We start from the raw sequence: 16,648 nt of genomic DNA on the forward strand, positions 1-16,648 counted from the left end.
GAACCTTACCAAATGCCTTACTAAAATCCGTGTACACTACATCCACTGCTCTACCCTCATCCACATGCTTGGTCACCTCCTCGAAGAATTCAATAAGACTTGTAAGGCAAGACCTACCCTTCACAAATCCGTGCTGGCTGTCCCTAATCAAGCAGTGTCTTTCCAGATACTCATAAATCCTATCCCTCAGTACCCTTTCCATTACTTTGCCTACCACCGAAGTAAGACTAACTGGCCTGTAATTCCCGGGGTTATCCCTATTCCCTTTTTTGAACATTTCACTCACCATTTCCTTGTAAACTGTCCTCCAAGCAAATTTCCTTGTTGAAACGAAAAAGGGGACTACACCTTCACTCAGTTAATCAAAAACTGAGAACGGATATATCCACAACCTTGTATCATTGAAAAAGAACATGAAAGCTTTGAAACGAACAACCCAGATTGAATGTGATCCGGATTGGTGCCAGAACTGCATGGACTTCTTTTTTCTTCCCTTTCTCGACCATAATATGTGTTCGTCTCTTTGTGTGCATTGAATGAGATTAAGTTATAAATTAGCAACTCTGGTTTCTTCCTTTCCAATTAAAAATGTGATTGCAATAAAGAGCTATTTTCTTGTTAAAGGAAAACCTGTGTGCGTGTTCTTTTAAACTGAATTAGACAGTAAGGTAGAATTTGGCAGGTCTACGGTTTAATCAAATTTAGCAGGAACTAGTTTCCAGTACACCACCCCAATGAGTCGTGACAATTGTCAAGATCTCTATCACTTCATCTCTAAATCTTCTCCACAGAAAGGAAGAAACTGAAGCTCGATAATTCCAGCATCATAATGAAAACAAATTTAGACATTCTCCAGTACTTCTCCATCAATTTGTAATATGTACATGAGAAGAGTGACAGCACTCCAAATGGAGCCCAGCTGTAATTCTGCACGGTTTTAATATAACTTTGATGATCTGAAGCTTGATGCACACCCTAAAATGTGCGACAAAATCTAGGCTGAGACTTCGGTGCAGTAATGAGTAGTGGATATTTGTTGAACAATAAATAACGGGTGGGGCTACTTGCACATATTGAAATCAAATCAAATCATTCCATCTTTTAAAGGGGCTAGATGGAACCTTGGTTTAACGTCTTTCCCAAAAATGGCACCTCCAACTACACAGCACTCCCTGCGTACTGGTACTATGTGCCAGCCTTAACAGTGAGCTCCAAACCAGCACTTAGTTTAAATAATGGCTATGTTGCAGATTTATGTCCTTTCTTTGTAAACAAGAAACTGCTCAAATGTTTCCCTCCCTCCCTGGGGAGACTGATATAGCGTCAGCTTTTGTGTTCATAAAACAGCAAACAGATTACTAACACCTGAATGAGAACCTAATCACAGTACATTAGCACTTTAACACATCACCCAAAATTGAGGAGGGGGAGAAATTGTGCATTAGCAAATATAGATTTGCTAGAAACAATATCATCTGCAACCAAAGGTTCCAAGTAACGAACAGCATTTGGGAACTTGCCACTTCCTCTTCCAGAAATGAGAATCTGTCATTGTCAAGCTTTTGGAAAGAAAGTTCAAAGTAAATTTCAAAACTATAATACAAATTACATTTCTTTATTACGAAGAGAGATGCCGAATTGAAGACAGCGTTAGTAATTCACAAAGAATTCCAGTATTACTTTAAAAAAATTAATTCTAAACAACAGAATGATATTGAACAGTTATTTGCAGCAGCAAAACAAACAGCCACTGAATGTGTGAACATATGAGAGTATGGTGCACATCAAATTTGTGCAAGCATTGATTTGTTTTGTAAATGTAACTGGGGTTGCTACACTGGTACTTAAATCCAAAACTAACAGCAACAAATCATATTTATATAGCACCTTCAATGCAATGAAATGTCCCAAGCCACTTCATCTAAGTATTATAAATCTAAGTTTAACAACAAGCCACGTAAAGGAGATATTGGGCCAGTCAGAGGTTATGTTAAAGGAATGTCTTAAAGAAACAAGGTGGGTAAGAAAGGCAGAAAAGTTTTAGCTAATTCCATTGGGGCCCAAGTATTTGAAGATGTGGCCACCAATCTGGAGGCAGTTCTAACTGACAGCATAAAGGGAGCCAGAAGTAGAACAGCACATACTTTAGAGTGTGTTGGGTCTGGTCAAATGCATCACAGGGAGAGCCAAGGCAATGGAAGGATTTGAGAACAAGGATAAGCATTTTAAGACAATTCCTACTGACTTGTGTACCAAGACTCTCAGACTTGAGCTATACTATCTTTCATGCAGTAAAAGTGGAGGACAGCTAGAAACTAGAATAAGGAACAAATATTGCATGACTGGGTAACATTAAAGTAAATCCAAAAGTCTTTTATAATCAACAACTTGGATTCATATAGCGCCTTTAAAACAAAGAAATATTCTAGGCAGATGAGAAAAGCCATGAGAAAACAATATCCAACACACAGCCACAGAGATATTATGGCAGATGACCAAAAACTTGTTCAAAGGGATATATGATTAGATTAGATTAGATTAGATTACAGTGTGGAAACAGGCCCTTCGGCCCAACAAGTCCACACCGACCTGCCGAAGCGAAACCCACCCATACCCCTACATTTACCCTTACCTAACACTACAGGCAATTTAGTATGGCCAAATCACCTGACCCTGCACATCTTTGGATGGTGGGAGGAAACCGGAGCACCCGGAGGAAACCCACGCAGACACGGGGAGAACGTGCAAACTCCACACAGTCAGTCGCCTGAGGCGAGAATTGAACCCGGGTCTCTGGCGCTGTGAGGCAGCAGTACTAACCACTGTGCCACCGTGCCTCCCACTAGGAAGCTGACTGATAATGGTGGAGCAATTTCATAGAATCCCTACCGTGTGGAAGCAGACCATTGAACCCATCAAATCCACAGCGACCCACTGAAGAGCATCCCACCCAGATAGACCGCAACTTCCCCCACTCCATCCCCCCTCAAACCCTGCATTTCTACATACCCCTGAATATTAAGGGCAATTTAGCATGGCCAATCCACATTGCCTGCACATTTTTGGACATGGAGGAAACCCACACAGACACAGGAGAACATGCAAACTCCACACAGACAGCTGAGGGTGGAATCAATCCCAGGTCCCTGGTGCTGTGAAGCAGCAATGCTAACCACTGAGCCATCATGCCACCCAATTAAAATTGTTAAAGTGCAAGATGATCATTGGAGGAATGCAGATATAAGGATTGTAGAGGTTACAAAGATAAGGAATTTGCAAAGAAGGAGAAAGAATCTTAAACACGAGTAGAAATTTCTCGAAAAACTTAGCAGGTCCGGCAGCACCTGAGGTGGGAAAACAAAGTTAAACAAACAGATATCAGAACAAATGAAGGAGAATCATAATGTTAACTCTGTTGTCTCTCTACAGATGCTGGCAGACTTGCTGAGTGTTTCCAGCAATTTCTGCTTGTGTTTCTGATTTCCAGCATCTGCAGTTCTTTGATATTTTTTTAAAAATTCTTAAAGTAGAGACGTTGCTTAGCCAGGAAATGACTGTGTCATAGGTGAACTTGGCATAAGTTAGCCTACGAGTAGCAGAGTTGCAGGCTGATTCGTCATAAAAAAAGTAGACCTTTCAGATGTAAAGAACATAGCTGAGGTACCAACATGCATTAAGCAGCTGTCTTCACGAAAGAGAATTTACCAATTTTGCGGTAATAGAGGAGCTTTTAGTAATAGTAGATCGAATGAAAATTGAAAAGGCAATTAAAAGGTTGGCTGTACTGAAAGTAGGAAAGTCATTTGATCCAGATGGGGCACATTCTGGATTAATTAACTATGGAAATTCTGATCACAATCTTCCAACTGTTCTTAGATACGTGAATGGTGTTGCTGATAACTGGAGATTCCCAAATATTACACTCTCATTCAAAATAAATGGTAAAGAGCATTAAACCCAGTGTCAGCCAGTTTTTAGTCATAGTCATACAGCACAGAAACAGATCCTTTGGCCCTGCCTGTCCATGCTGAGCAAGTTGCCCCAGACTAAACCTTTACTCTTTTTAGGATGTGGGCATTAGTGACAAGGTCAACAATTGTTACCCATCTCTAACTCTCTCGTGAACTGAATGGCTTGCTTGACTATTTCGGAGGGCAGTCAAAAGTTAATCACATTGCTGTGGGTTGAGAGTCACATGTAGGCCAGATGGGGTAAGTGGAGCTGCTTCCTTTCCAGAAGGATAGTAGTGAACCAGATGGATTTTTCACACCAGTTAATAAATGCTGTCAATAAATATTACTGAAACATCCTGCTATTCCTTTCTCATTCATGCATTTATATCACTTTCCGTTAATGTATGCTTCCCCTCTCAATTACTTATGGCAGTTCCATATTCTAACCACTTTCTGGCTAAAGGCTTCAAGGGAAATATTCCACTGAGGTAAATGGGTTGGCTATCAATAAATAGCCATACCTGTTATTGTTTAGTGTAGGTAGGTGCTTTGAGAAATTATGGGCATTTGAAAACATTTAAACCCAATTTTCTATTTTCTTTCCATATTTTATCGGAGAGTACTTTATGCTTAGAACTAAAGTGGAGCTAATTAGATTGCTTTTTTGAAAGAGCCAGTGCAGACTCAATAGTCTCCTTCTGTATTATGCTACACTAGAACATGACGCACTAATTGAGGAGAGAAATCATTGATACAGAATGGTGTTCCCAAAAGAATCTAATTTGCTAAGACAGCCATGTGTTCAGGCCTCACAGCATTGCTCCACAAGTCCTGCAGTTTAAGAGGACTGCTCTGCTAGTGTTAACAGAGGCAGCCTCTAGTTGTGATCATGTTCACCGTTGGAAACAAGCTTCTCAATTTTCCTTTCAAAAAAACTTGCAAAATCAAACACTGGAGTTAGAAACAACTGTTTTGGGAGGTGGTACTTTGCAGGTGGATAATAATTCACATTTTAAAAACCCAGTTGCAGGACAAGGATCTAATTTTCTGGTTTGTTCACCCATTCTCTGCATACATAAAGCTTCAGTTACAGTTGAACTTGTAAATGCATGTACACATTCAGTTCAAGGACTGAATTATCTGAAATAACCATTGTTTTTCACAAGTCCAAACAATAAGTGCTTGTTATGACCCCCTCTGAGGCTTTCTGGATATTAGCCCATTCAACTGAATGAAACAAATTTATACCTATCAACAACTCAAATATTCCTTCTGCAACTCATCCACCATCACATTCCTTTGTGACAGCTATCCAATGTTTTATTAAATTGATTAAGTAACTACCTATATTTAGAGAAATTTGGATCAGCAGCATACAGACTACTAGATATTTATCATCAGAAAAACAAAACAATGAAAGTCGTTGCGTTGAAGAATCATTAAAGATATGCTTTGCATCATAAAGACACAACCTGATGAAGAATTTGGTTTGAAAAGATTGGTCACCACATTTCAGATTAGCTTACAGGTGACCATCCAGCTCAGAGATGAACGGGGGCCAAACAATTAAGTGTGCAGACTGTAACTGTGCACGCGCAAGACTCCTAGCTGAGGGTTGCATTAGCTCTTATATCTACATTTGGATAGGTCTAACAAGGGAGTTAAAGTTATCAGTGATAGGCAGGAAGGTGGAATTGAGGCCACAATGTGATCATCTTATTGGCATAAAAAATAACTTTCAAGTCAAGATTTGCTAACTTCTAATGAACTTGCATTTCAGGATGTGTCAAGGCACTTCATACATCCGAAGAAATCTGGAAGATAAATGGCAGCCAACTAAAACACACCAAGTTGCTACAAACAGCAATGTTAATGGCCAGATATTCTCTTTAATATAATGCAGGTTGAAGGATCATTGGGGAAACACCCTTGGTCGTCTTCACATCATGTCAGAAGATATTTCATTCCCCATGGTGCAGAAAGGACCACAGACAGACAGTTCACCAGAGAGATAGCAACTCTGACAAGAAAACACCTCCTTCAGTCCTGCACTGAAGTGTCAATCTAGATTTTGTGCTTCAGTCTCTGGCAATGGGATCAGAAGCCACAACCTTTGGAATCAGAGGCAAGAATTCTACCCACTGAGTCATGGCTGGTACAGAAAGAGAATAATTTCCTCTGCAGCAATATGTTCTCAGGTTATTGTTTTGCACGCCACTAAGTAAAATATTAATTCTGAAAGATATAACGCCACTGAGCACCTCAGGGATTTTTCTGGTCATGCTTTCCAATAATGTAACTCCAAATAATTCTTTTACACTTTAATCATATTGCGCAGATTAAGTTCTTCTGCAGGAAGGAACTCTCACCTTTGGATTAGTACTTTGCCACTTCTGCTCAATTCTTTTCTCTTATTGTTCTGCTTATGACCAGAACATAGGGTCAATTTACATATGAATTGAGATGTGGACAAAGGATGTCACAAGAATCAAATGATATCATTCAGAGAGGAATTTCATTGAATTTTTAAAAAAGATTAATCTTTTCCAGGATGTGCAGAAAGAAACTGGAGAGTTATGGGTAATATATTAAAATAAACGGTGTAGGGGTAAGTGCGCTGCTATTCACATCTTTCCCCATTCATAACAATGGAAGAATTTGTTACAAAAATCCTCAATATTCTGCCCTATGTTCTGGTTAGGAATGCGAATATTGAAATGGGTTATATGTTAAATTAGGAGACAGGTGGCTCAGAGAATTTGGCTCTGTTTACAAGGTTATTGTAAGGGCAACTTTGCCACATTTTACAAATGCTAGTATTGGCTATTCAATGGTGATTAACTTCCTTTTCAAAAACATATGACTGTTCCAAATTGCATTCCTCTCAAATTAGCTGACTTGATGCTGTGCACTTTAACAGTCACCATATATCCATATAAAGTACTGCAGTAAAAAATATATAAATCTGAACAGTTACAGGCAGTGTGACACCTGCCGGAAGTGTTTGCTACATTCAAAGATTTTACAATTATCTTAGACTTAAAACAGCCCTATTGTCCATTATTTAAAAAACTGTGTATCCCTGATATTCGTGATGCTGGAGAAGGTGATCATTGTTCATTGTTGTGCTGGAGGACCACAGAGAAACCTTCTAACAGACTACTGTTTTATGTCATGTTTCATAAAATTTACAACCTCTAAGGGGCAACTTGATGTTTACCTGAATTTTCAAAATGTATTCTATACAAACCTAAGGCAAGAGGGACTGAAGAGTCGTGATAAAGCAATGAACAAGAGAGAAAGAAAAGTTATGGACTTGAAAAATCAAATGAGAATAAAAACATTCTGAAAATGCATAGCAACCTGTCTGTATCCAACAAAAAACAGGTTTCAGTTAATCTCAGTTGATTAAAATGTTTTAAAAGATTTGATCAGGAGTTCTCAGTCTCATTGAGCAAGTTGAGCCATCAACTATAACTAAGCTTTTCAAAACCCCATTAAACGGCACAACTTCCCAGGGAAAAAAAAATCAAAACATCTAAACTCAAAGGTAAAGTTTTAACCTTTTCCAATGAGTTGCTATAGAAGAATAAATTGCAACAAGGACTTGTGAAGAAATAGCAACATGAAGAGAGATACTAGTGGCAAGCATAGAACATGGAACGTAGAACGTTATAGCATAGTACAGGCCCTTCGGCCCTTAATGCTGCGCCAATCTGTGAAATTAATCTGATGCCCATCTAACCTACACTGTTCTAATATTATCCATACGTATGTCCAATGCCCATTTAAATGCCCTTAATGTTGGCGAGTTTACTACTGTTGCAGGCTGGCCATTTGAACCCCTTACTACTGAGTAAAGAAAGTACCCCGATATCTGTCCTAAGTCTATCACCACTCAATTTAAAGTTATGTCCATTTGTGTTAGCCTTCACCATCTGAAAAAAAAGGTTCTCACTGTCCACTCTATCTAACCCTCTGATTATCTTATACATCTCAATTAAATCACCTCTCAACCTTCTTCGCTCCAACAAAAACAACCCTAGTTCCCTCAGCCTTTCCTCATAAGACCTTCCTTTCATACCAGGCAACATCCTAGTAAATCTCACCTGAACCCTTTCCAAAGTTTCCACATCCTTCCTATAATCAGGTGACCAGAACTACATGCAATACTCCAGTGCGGCCTTACCAGTGTCTTGTACAGCTGAAACGTGACCTCATGGCTCCAAAACTCAATCCCCCTACCAATAAATGCCAACACACCATATGCCTTCTTAATAACCTTATCAACCTGGGTGGCAACTTTCAGGGACTTATGCACCTGGACATAGAGATCTCTCTGTTCATCTATACTGCCAAGAATTTTACCATTAGCACAGTATTCTGCATTCCTTTTATTTCTTCCGAAGTGAACTACCTCACACTTTTCCACATTAAACTCCATTTGTCACTTCTCATCCCAGCTCTGCATCTTATCTATGTCCTCTGTAACCCACAACTCTGCCTACCTTAGCGTCATCCGCAAATTTACTAATCCATCCTTCTACACCTACATCCAGGTCATTTATAAAAATGACAAACAGCAGTGGTCCCAAAACAGATCGTTGTGGCACACCATTGATAACTGAGCTCCAGGAAGAACATTTTCCATCAGCCACCATCCTCTGTCTTCTTTCAACTAGCCAATTTCTGATCCGAACCTCTAAATCACCTTCAATCCCGAAACACCGTATTCTGTGCAGTAGCCTACCATGTGGAACCTTACCAAATGCCTTACTGAAGTCCACATACACCACATCAATCGCTTTACTTTCATCCACTTGTTTTGTCACCTTCTCGAAGAACTCAATAAGGTTAGTGTGAGGCATGACCTATCCTTCACAAAACCGTGTTGACTATCCCTAATCAAATTATTCCTTTCCAGATGATTATAAATCCTCTCTCTCATAACCTTTTCCAACATCCCCAACATACCCAGAACCAAAGTAAGGCTCACAGGCCTATAATTACCAGGGTTGTCCCGACTCCTCTCCTTAAACAAGGGAACAACATTTGCTAATTTCCAGTCTTTTGGCACTACTCCTGTCAACAATGATGACAAAGATCGAAGCCAAAGGCTCTGCAATCTCCTCCCTGGCTTCCCAGAGAATCCAAGGATAAATCCTATCTGACCCATAAATCCCAACTTATCTATTTTCAGATCTTCCAAAATTGCTAAAGCCTCCTCTTTTGTCAACCTCAATCCCATCTAATCTAGTAGCCTGTATCTCCATATTCCCACTGACATTGCCTTTTCTCAATGTGAATAATGACGAAAAGTATTCATTAAGTGCTTCTCCTATGTCCTCAGATTCCACACACAACTTTCCACTACTATCTTTGATTGGCCCTAACCTTACTGTAGTCATTCCTTTATTCTTGATATACAGTAGAAGGCTTTTGGGATTTTCCTTGATCTTATCTGCCAATAACTTCTCATTTCCCCATCTGGCTCTTCTTAGCCCTCTCTTTAGATCTTTTCTGGCTAACTTATAACTCTCACACCCCTTTCACGCCTCATCCTCACAAGCCGCCTCCTTTTTCTAACTTATAACTCTCAAGCCCCCTAACTGAGCCTTCATGCCTCATCCTCACATAAGCCTTCTTCCTCTTGACAAAATCTTGAACTGCTTTAGTAAAAAATGGCTTCCTCTCTCAACAACTACCTCCCTGCCTCAAAGATATACTTATCAAGGACCTGCAGTAGCTGTTCCTTGAATAAGCTCCACATTTCAAGTGTGTCTATCTCCCGCTCTTTCCTTCCCCATCCAAGTAGGTCAACATAGATATTAATAATGTAATTGCACATAAAAGTATTATTATTTTGAGGGGTGGAGGCATTTAAAACAAAACACCTATTTTCCTTGATAGGGTGCGTCTTGTTTAACATGCTTCTGTTACCTCAAGCCTCAGTTAAAAATTAATTTTATTTCTTCATGCAACTGCAGTAATGAGAAACAAACATTTACAACTGAAGGCTAGTTGGCCTTGTGACTGTCCTGATGAAGGGCTTTTGCCCGAAATGGCGATTTTCCTGCTCCTCAGATGCTGCCTGGTCGGCTGTGCTTTTCCAGCACCACTCTAATCTAGACTCTGTTTTGCACCATCTCCAGTCCTCACTTTTGCCTTGTGACTGTGTCTGGTACTTTGAAAAAAACACCTGAGGCAAACCTGACTGCCCTCTCACCAAAAGCCTTATCATTCCATGCTTTCCTCATCTCCTGCTGCTTTTTATATACACATTCACTTAGTGACATAGGAAAGGGAATAGGCAATTTAGTCCCTCGAACTGCTAACACCGTTCACGGCTGATTTGTGATCTAACTCTATCTTCCCACCTTGACCATACGCTGAATACTATTTGATTAACAAAAAGTTATCCACCTCAGAGTTAAAATTAACATTTGAGCCACTATCAACTATCTTTTTAAAAGAAGATACCAAAAGTCTACCACCTTTTGTACATAGCAATGTATCCTATTTTTACTTCTGACATCTAGTGCTAACTTTCAGACTATGTCACTTGGATAGATTTCTCAACCATTTGAACTAATTCTGCATAAAGAATACATCCTAATCTTTCTTTGATTTCCGTACGAATGTTTAAACTGGAGACACCTGGTCACAGACTTATTCCAATCAAATCTTAACACCATTTCTATGAACATACATCTACTTAAGCTTCAAGCACAGTACATAACTGATTCTTCCTTGTTTATAGATTTTCATGATGTTGAAATGAAGGATCATTCCTCTCTAAACTTCGGATTATTGTGATTTTTACCAACAGTTCTCCTCCAACCTGCAGCCATTAATGATGAAGCCATCAGACTTTTAATTCCCGGTTTATCTCAACATTCAATTTTGGATTCTTGATGAGATAAAGCAGAAAAAAAAATTATGACTCTTGCTGCTTCCAAAGTTTGTTTGACTTCCTAATACAATTAAATTTTTCCACGGTGTATTGCCCTCTTCTATGCAACCACCAACCCACCATCAACCTCCCACTCACCACCCCAAGAAACTGCATCAATCCTCAAATGTAATGAAAATTAAATTCAATTCCAATATGGTGAGGATAAGAAAGTAATATTACATAGAAGCTAGGGGCAGGAGTAAGCCATTTGACTCCTTGAGCCTGCTCCACTATTCAATATTACAGGGCGGCACTGTGGCTCAGTGGTTAGCACTGCTGCCTCACAGCACCAGGGTCCCAGGTTCGATTCCAGTTTCGGGTGACTGTCTGTGTGGAGTGTGCACATACTCTCCGTGTCTGCGTGGGTTTCCTTCGGGTGCTCTGGTTTCCTCTCAGTCCAAAGATGTGCAGGCCAGATGAATTGGCCATGCTGAATTGCCCATTAGTGTTAGTGTTAGGAGGGAAATAGGTCTGGATGGGTTACTCTTCAGAGGGTCGGTGTAGACTGGTTGGGCCGAAGGGCCTGTTTCCACACTAAGTAATCTAATCTAATCTATGATCGCGAGAAACATCCTTCCTCAGATAGGGTGACCAAAGTGCACACATTATTCCCAGGTGTGGCCTCACCAATGCCCTGTAGAATTACAGCAAATGTCTTTGTTCCTGTTCTAAAATCCTCTATGAAGGCCAACATCAGCTTGCCTTCTTTACTGCCCGCTGCACCTGCGCACTTACTTTCAGTACCTGTGCACAAGGACACCCAGGTCTCAATTACTGATCATTCTTCTTGACATACAGCAATCCAACTCCCTGTTTGTGTCAAATGACTAAATATGACAGGGTGATCTTCAGTGATTAAAAAAACAGTACAAAAGTAGAATAAAGTCACCAAACTTTACTGATTCTTGGGAACAGGCCAGAGGACAACTCACAGCATACTCAAGATATGTTCACATAACAAGTTTCTGTTACTTGCTGATGGCAGAAGCACCTTACATTAACAAGTATATCTATTTTAGGTTACTGTGTTTTGTGATGACCTGAGACGCAATGTGATTAGGTGAAATGTAATTTCAGGGAAATGCCCTTCATCTCAAATTAATGTGGGAACAGTACCAGCAAAACAAACCTTCAAATCCATGTTTTTCAGTAGAGACATGCATTTGCGAACTCGGGCATCTCCATCTAAAAAAACAATAGAAGTCCTCCTTGGGTGGGGAGACTTGGGCCTAGAAATCCTTCTCAGTAGATTGCTGAGCACATTTTGATTAACTAGTAAAACAGGGGAAAGTCTGAACTTGCTCATCTCCAGTAACATTAGACTACCATGTCCTTTCAAGTGTAATCACTAGGAATGCAGTGATAGCATCTACTTTGAACTGCAATAAAATAAACACTCTTGTACACACAAACATGTGCCAAATATTCCAAGCTGGAAGAACAGTATCTAATTTTCCACTTGAGGACCCTGTGGCCTTCAGGACTCAGTATTAAGTTCAATAATTTTAGGGCCTGAGCCCCAACTTTGCCAGTGTCTTTAGCCCAACTCCAACTCATCACATGGGCTGCTAACACAAACCACCCATTGGCGGCTGCTAACAGCCCCCATTAGCAGCTAAACATTCTCCAAGGCCAACCTTTACTCATTCCTTTGCCTGTCCATTTGCTGCTCTGTCACTCTGGGCTTCATCTCCATCTATCATTTACTTCTCCCCTCCTCTCTTCACTCCATCTTCAGCATATGTCCCAATCATTTCTTAGCTACAAACCGTTCTGAACACGGGTCACTGGATCATAAATCTCAACTGTGCTTTGTTTGCACAGATGCTGTCAGGCCAGCTGAGTTTTCCCAGCAATTTCTGTTTTTGTTTCTGATTTCCAACATCTGCAGTTCTTTGGGGTTTTTTTTCCAAATATTCTTCCTGGGTCAATTAAAAGTTCATTGTCACTATGAAACCTTTAGTCATACAGAGACTGTAGACTTGTAGAAATTACTGAAAGAGCTGTGCATGCCTGCTGAGATTTTCCAACAATTTCTATCTTGCTGCAGAAAGTTACCACAGAATTAGTGGGGCACTTTTGGATGAGTGATTTGCTAAATTATTGATCCAGCTGTGTTTCTCTTTGAAAATAAGTTGTACACCACACATGCTTTGAACAGGATGCATGTTTTCACTTAGAGAGCCACCAGCTATCAGAACCATCACTAGAATAGCCATATACATACTGTAGCTATAGGAGTAGATCAGGAGCTGGAAATTCAGCAGTGAGTAACTCACCTCAAAACCAGTCCACCATATCAAAGGCCTAAATTAGGAGTCTGATCGAATACTCTCCATATTCTTGGGTATACAGTTACAAAATCACTTACTCAACATAATCCAAAACCAAGCAGTCTGCATGTTTGACAATCCACACTAAACATTCATTCTCTCTACCACTGGTGCAGAGTAGCATCATTGTATACTATTTACAAGATGCCCTGCAGAACTTACAAAGGCTTCAAAACAGCATTTCCCAAACCTGTGACCACGACCTTTGAGAAGGACAAGGGCAGCCACCACCTGCAAGTTCCCCTGCAAATTGCTCACCATCCTAATGTTAAACCATATCATTGTTCCCTCAGTCGCGGGGTCAGAACAGCACTGTGGGAACATATACCCTACCTATGTGGACAGCAGTCATTCAGGGACATTGGCTCACCACCACAGCAACTGGGGTTGAGGAAAAAATTGTTGCCCTTGCAAGTGATGCTCACATCCCACAACTGAATATAAAAAGAAATAATAAATAAACTCAAAAACTAATTTTAATAACAGTTTTGCCCTAAAATGGAGGCAGAATTAAAAACAGCTGATCACAGCCAAGACAGTTTTAGATTTTGGCTCACATTCCTCAATCCCACTCCACTTCAATGATGCTGGCTGATCATGCATTTTACATGGAATTAGACCAAACTTAAACACAGAAACAGACTATTGGCCCAACTGGTCTGTGATGGTATTTATACTCTGTGTGGGTTTCCTGCCAACCTATTCCTTCACATCTCAATCATTACACTCTGATATTGTTCCCCCTCCCACCATCTATTTATCCTGAATCCTTGAACAGGCAGTAATCCAACTTCTGTTTTGAGAGCTGCACGAACACAGTGAATCTATTCAGCCAGAGTTTTAGGTTGACATTTGGTTGTGGGCATGTTTGGTTCCCTTTCCTCAAACACCAATTTTTCTTCTACAATAGATGATGATACTCAGGATTGAAAATGAACTACACTGAGTCTCAAAAAAGGTAAGAACGCATGTGCTTGCACCAAGGATGTCTGTACCATGTGTTTGCCTGAGACAGGGTGGAATGGAGTTTTGACTTTGCTTCATGCAAGGTAGGAGTAACGGTAACAACTCAGAAACAGATCCTTTGGTCCAACTTATCCATGCTGACTAAACACCCTAAATAAATTGAGTCCCAATCGTCTAAATTCTTCCTATTAATGTCCCCATCCACATGCCTTTTAAATGCTGGAAATGCTCCAACACTTCCTCTGGCAGCTCATTCCATTCAAGCACCACACTGTCAAAAACTTGCCACTTAATTCTTTCCCCTCTCACCTTAAACCTATGTCCTCTAGTTTTTGGCACCTCCCACCGCGTCAGTCAGTTCCTACCACAAGGAATAGTTTACCTACCCCAGCAAATCCATTAATCATCTTAAGCAGCTTATGCAATATATTAATAACTAATTAGTGAGTTTTGAGAAGATTTGTAGCTTAGGTTGAGGTTCTGGATGTAGGTTTGCTCACTGAGTTGGAAGGTTCATTTTCAGATGTTTCGTCACCATACTAGGTAACATCTTCAGTGCTGGAGGCTCACTAGTATGGTGATGAAATGTCTGAAAATGAACCTTCCAGCTCAGCAAGCAAACCTACATCCATTAATAACTAATTTGCGATACTCAAGAGGATATTAACCTCATTAATGCAACCGGTCACTTCCAGCCCATTGTTTAACATGGGAAAAGATGCTTTGTGACAGAGCCATAAAATCAGAACAGCATAAAAAGTTCAACATCACATCTAAAGAGTATATAAATCATAACTTACAAGGTGCATAGAACATGACCAAAGCATGCTTCTTTTTCTTCATGAACTCCTTAAAATCTTCAGCGCTGAGGTGGGTGACACTGGTCTGCTGCTCTTCCCAAGACTGTTCAGGTGGCGGAGGAGCTTGAGGACTATGGAGGGGCAGTGAGGACAAAATAGTGGGAAAGATGAAAGTTAATGAATGTGAATTTCAGGAGAACTACCTTTAAGATCTCCAGCCTTGGCATTGAATTCTACCACAGCTTCAGCTCATCCTCCACAAATGATCTCTTCCAATGCTGGACTACCCTTCACTCAATACAAGTCACACCTTGTATTCTGGAATGCCCCACTCAATCTTTCTAGGTGCCTGTGCCAAAGTGGAAAGTGTTACAGTGAAACGAGTATAGTCAAATCTAGAATCTTTTCGTAAGCCAGGCTCGGCAAGGAAGCTGGTTTTGTTTACAACACAACAAAAACAAGAATTAATGTTGTGATGTGCATACACCTGCCCAGGTGCCAGCCAATATTATGCCTTCACCGTCGACTACTTTTCCAGGATGAATTACTGGTGGTATGAGGGGTGGTGGATTAGGTGATTATTAAATCTCATTATGCAACATGCTTACAAACAGTCAGGTCTATAGAGCTCTCCTCAAACGAACAATTACTGTCATCTTCAATAGAGATCCAGGTAATGTTGAGACCAGCTCTGAGAGCAATCGGAATCATTTCAACTCATTAATGGGTAATTGAGTAACTGAGACATAGAATATCGTTGACTTTGAACAAGGTCAAACAGACCATGTTTTTCTTTTTCTAAACCAAACTACTCAGCTGCATACAGAGTAACTGCCTAATACACAAACATCAATTCAAAGGAACACCAATCAGTTTTAAATGAACACGCCCAGTGCAAATGATTCCAGACCACTCTACCCACTTTGTATCGGCACCAACTGTAACGAGATTTCAGTTTTATCCTGTTCGGGATGCTGACTGCATGTGAAGGTCAAACAGTGCGCGCGGACCCTTTGTAAAAGAAATATTTTATTAATCTCCCTTCGCTCTACCATTTGCTCCAAGCCCTTATTCTGACTGTGCAGTAATTCCATTTTCCATCTCTCCCTAAAGGCAACATTCTACAAATCACCAAAGTGTATTAGCGCATCTGACATGGGAATTGCGTGAAATGGCCGTAGCTTCAGTTATTTTAGGTTCAAACTTTGGAATTGTTTGTTCCAAACCCTCCCCATGTTTTTCTCTTCCTCTGATGATCTACTTTAACTTGCCTAGCAAGTGTTTGATCACCTGCGCTAAGACAATAATAATGACCTGTGTTTACATCACACTTATAACATAGTAACGTGTTCAGTGACCCTTCACAGAGCTTCATGAAACAAATTAAATACTTAGCAGGTCTTACAACAGGAAGAAGTAGGTTTTAAGCAGCAGCATGGGGTAATTGGGGGAGGGTGGCTAGGAGGGGTGAGAAAGATAGATGGAGGGAGAGAGACCCTTCACAGAGCTTCATGAAACAAATTAAATACTTAGCAGGTCTTACAACAGGAAGAAGTAGGTTTTAAGCAGCAGCATGGGGTAATTGGGGGAGGGTGGCTAGGAGGGGTGAGAAAGATAGATGGAGGGAGAGAGAGAGAGAGA

The 16,648-nt window shown here is 40.4% G+C and overlaps 1 protein-coding gene across 2 annotated transcripts in view; it reads right to left on the reverse strand.

Annotated features, from left to right (window-relative positions):
• Nucleotides 1–16,648, reverse strand: part of pdia5 (protein disulfide isomerase family A, member 5) — a 122,795-nt gene that overhangs the window by 40,569 nt on the left and 65,578 nt on the right. For both annotated transcript variants that reach the window (XR_006312204.1, XM_043694262.1), the window contains exon 14: nt 15,008–15,138. Coding sequence is in view for 1 of the 2 variants with exons in the window: in XM_043694262.1 (XP_043550197.1) it covers nt 15,008–15,138 (131 nt within the window). In the remaining variant the exon portion in view is untranslated. The remainder of the gene's footprint in view (nt 1–15,007; nt 15,139–16,648) is intronic.

The sequence above is a fragment of the Chiloscyllium plagiosum genome, chromosome 7, assembly GCF_004010195.1.
Source record: "Chiloscyllium plagiosum isolate BGI_BamShark_2017 chromosome 7, ASM401019v2, whole genome shotgun sequence".
Lineage (NCBI taxonomy): Eukaryota > Metazoa > Chordata > Chondrichthyes > Orectolobiformes > Hemiscylliidae > Chiloscyllium > Chiloscyllium plagiosum.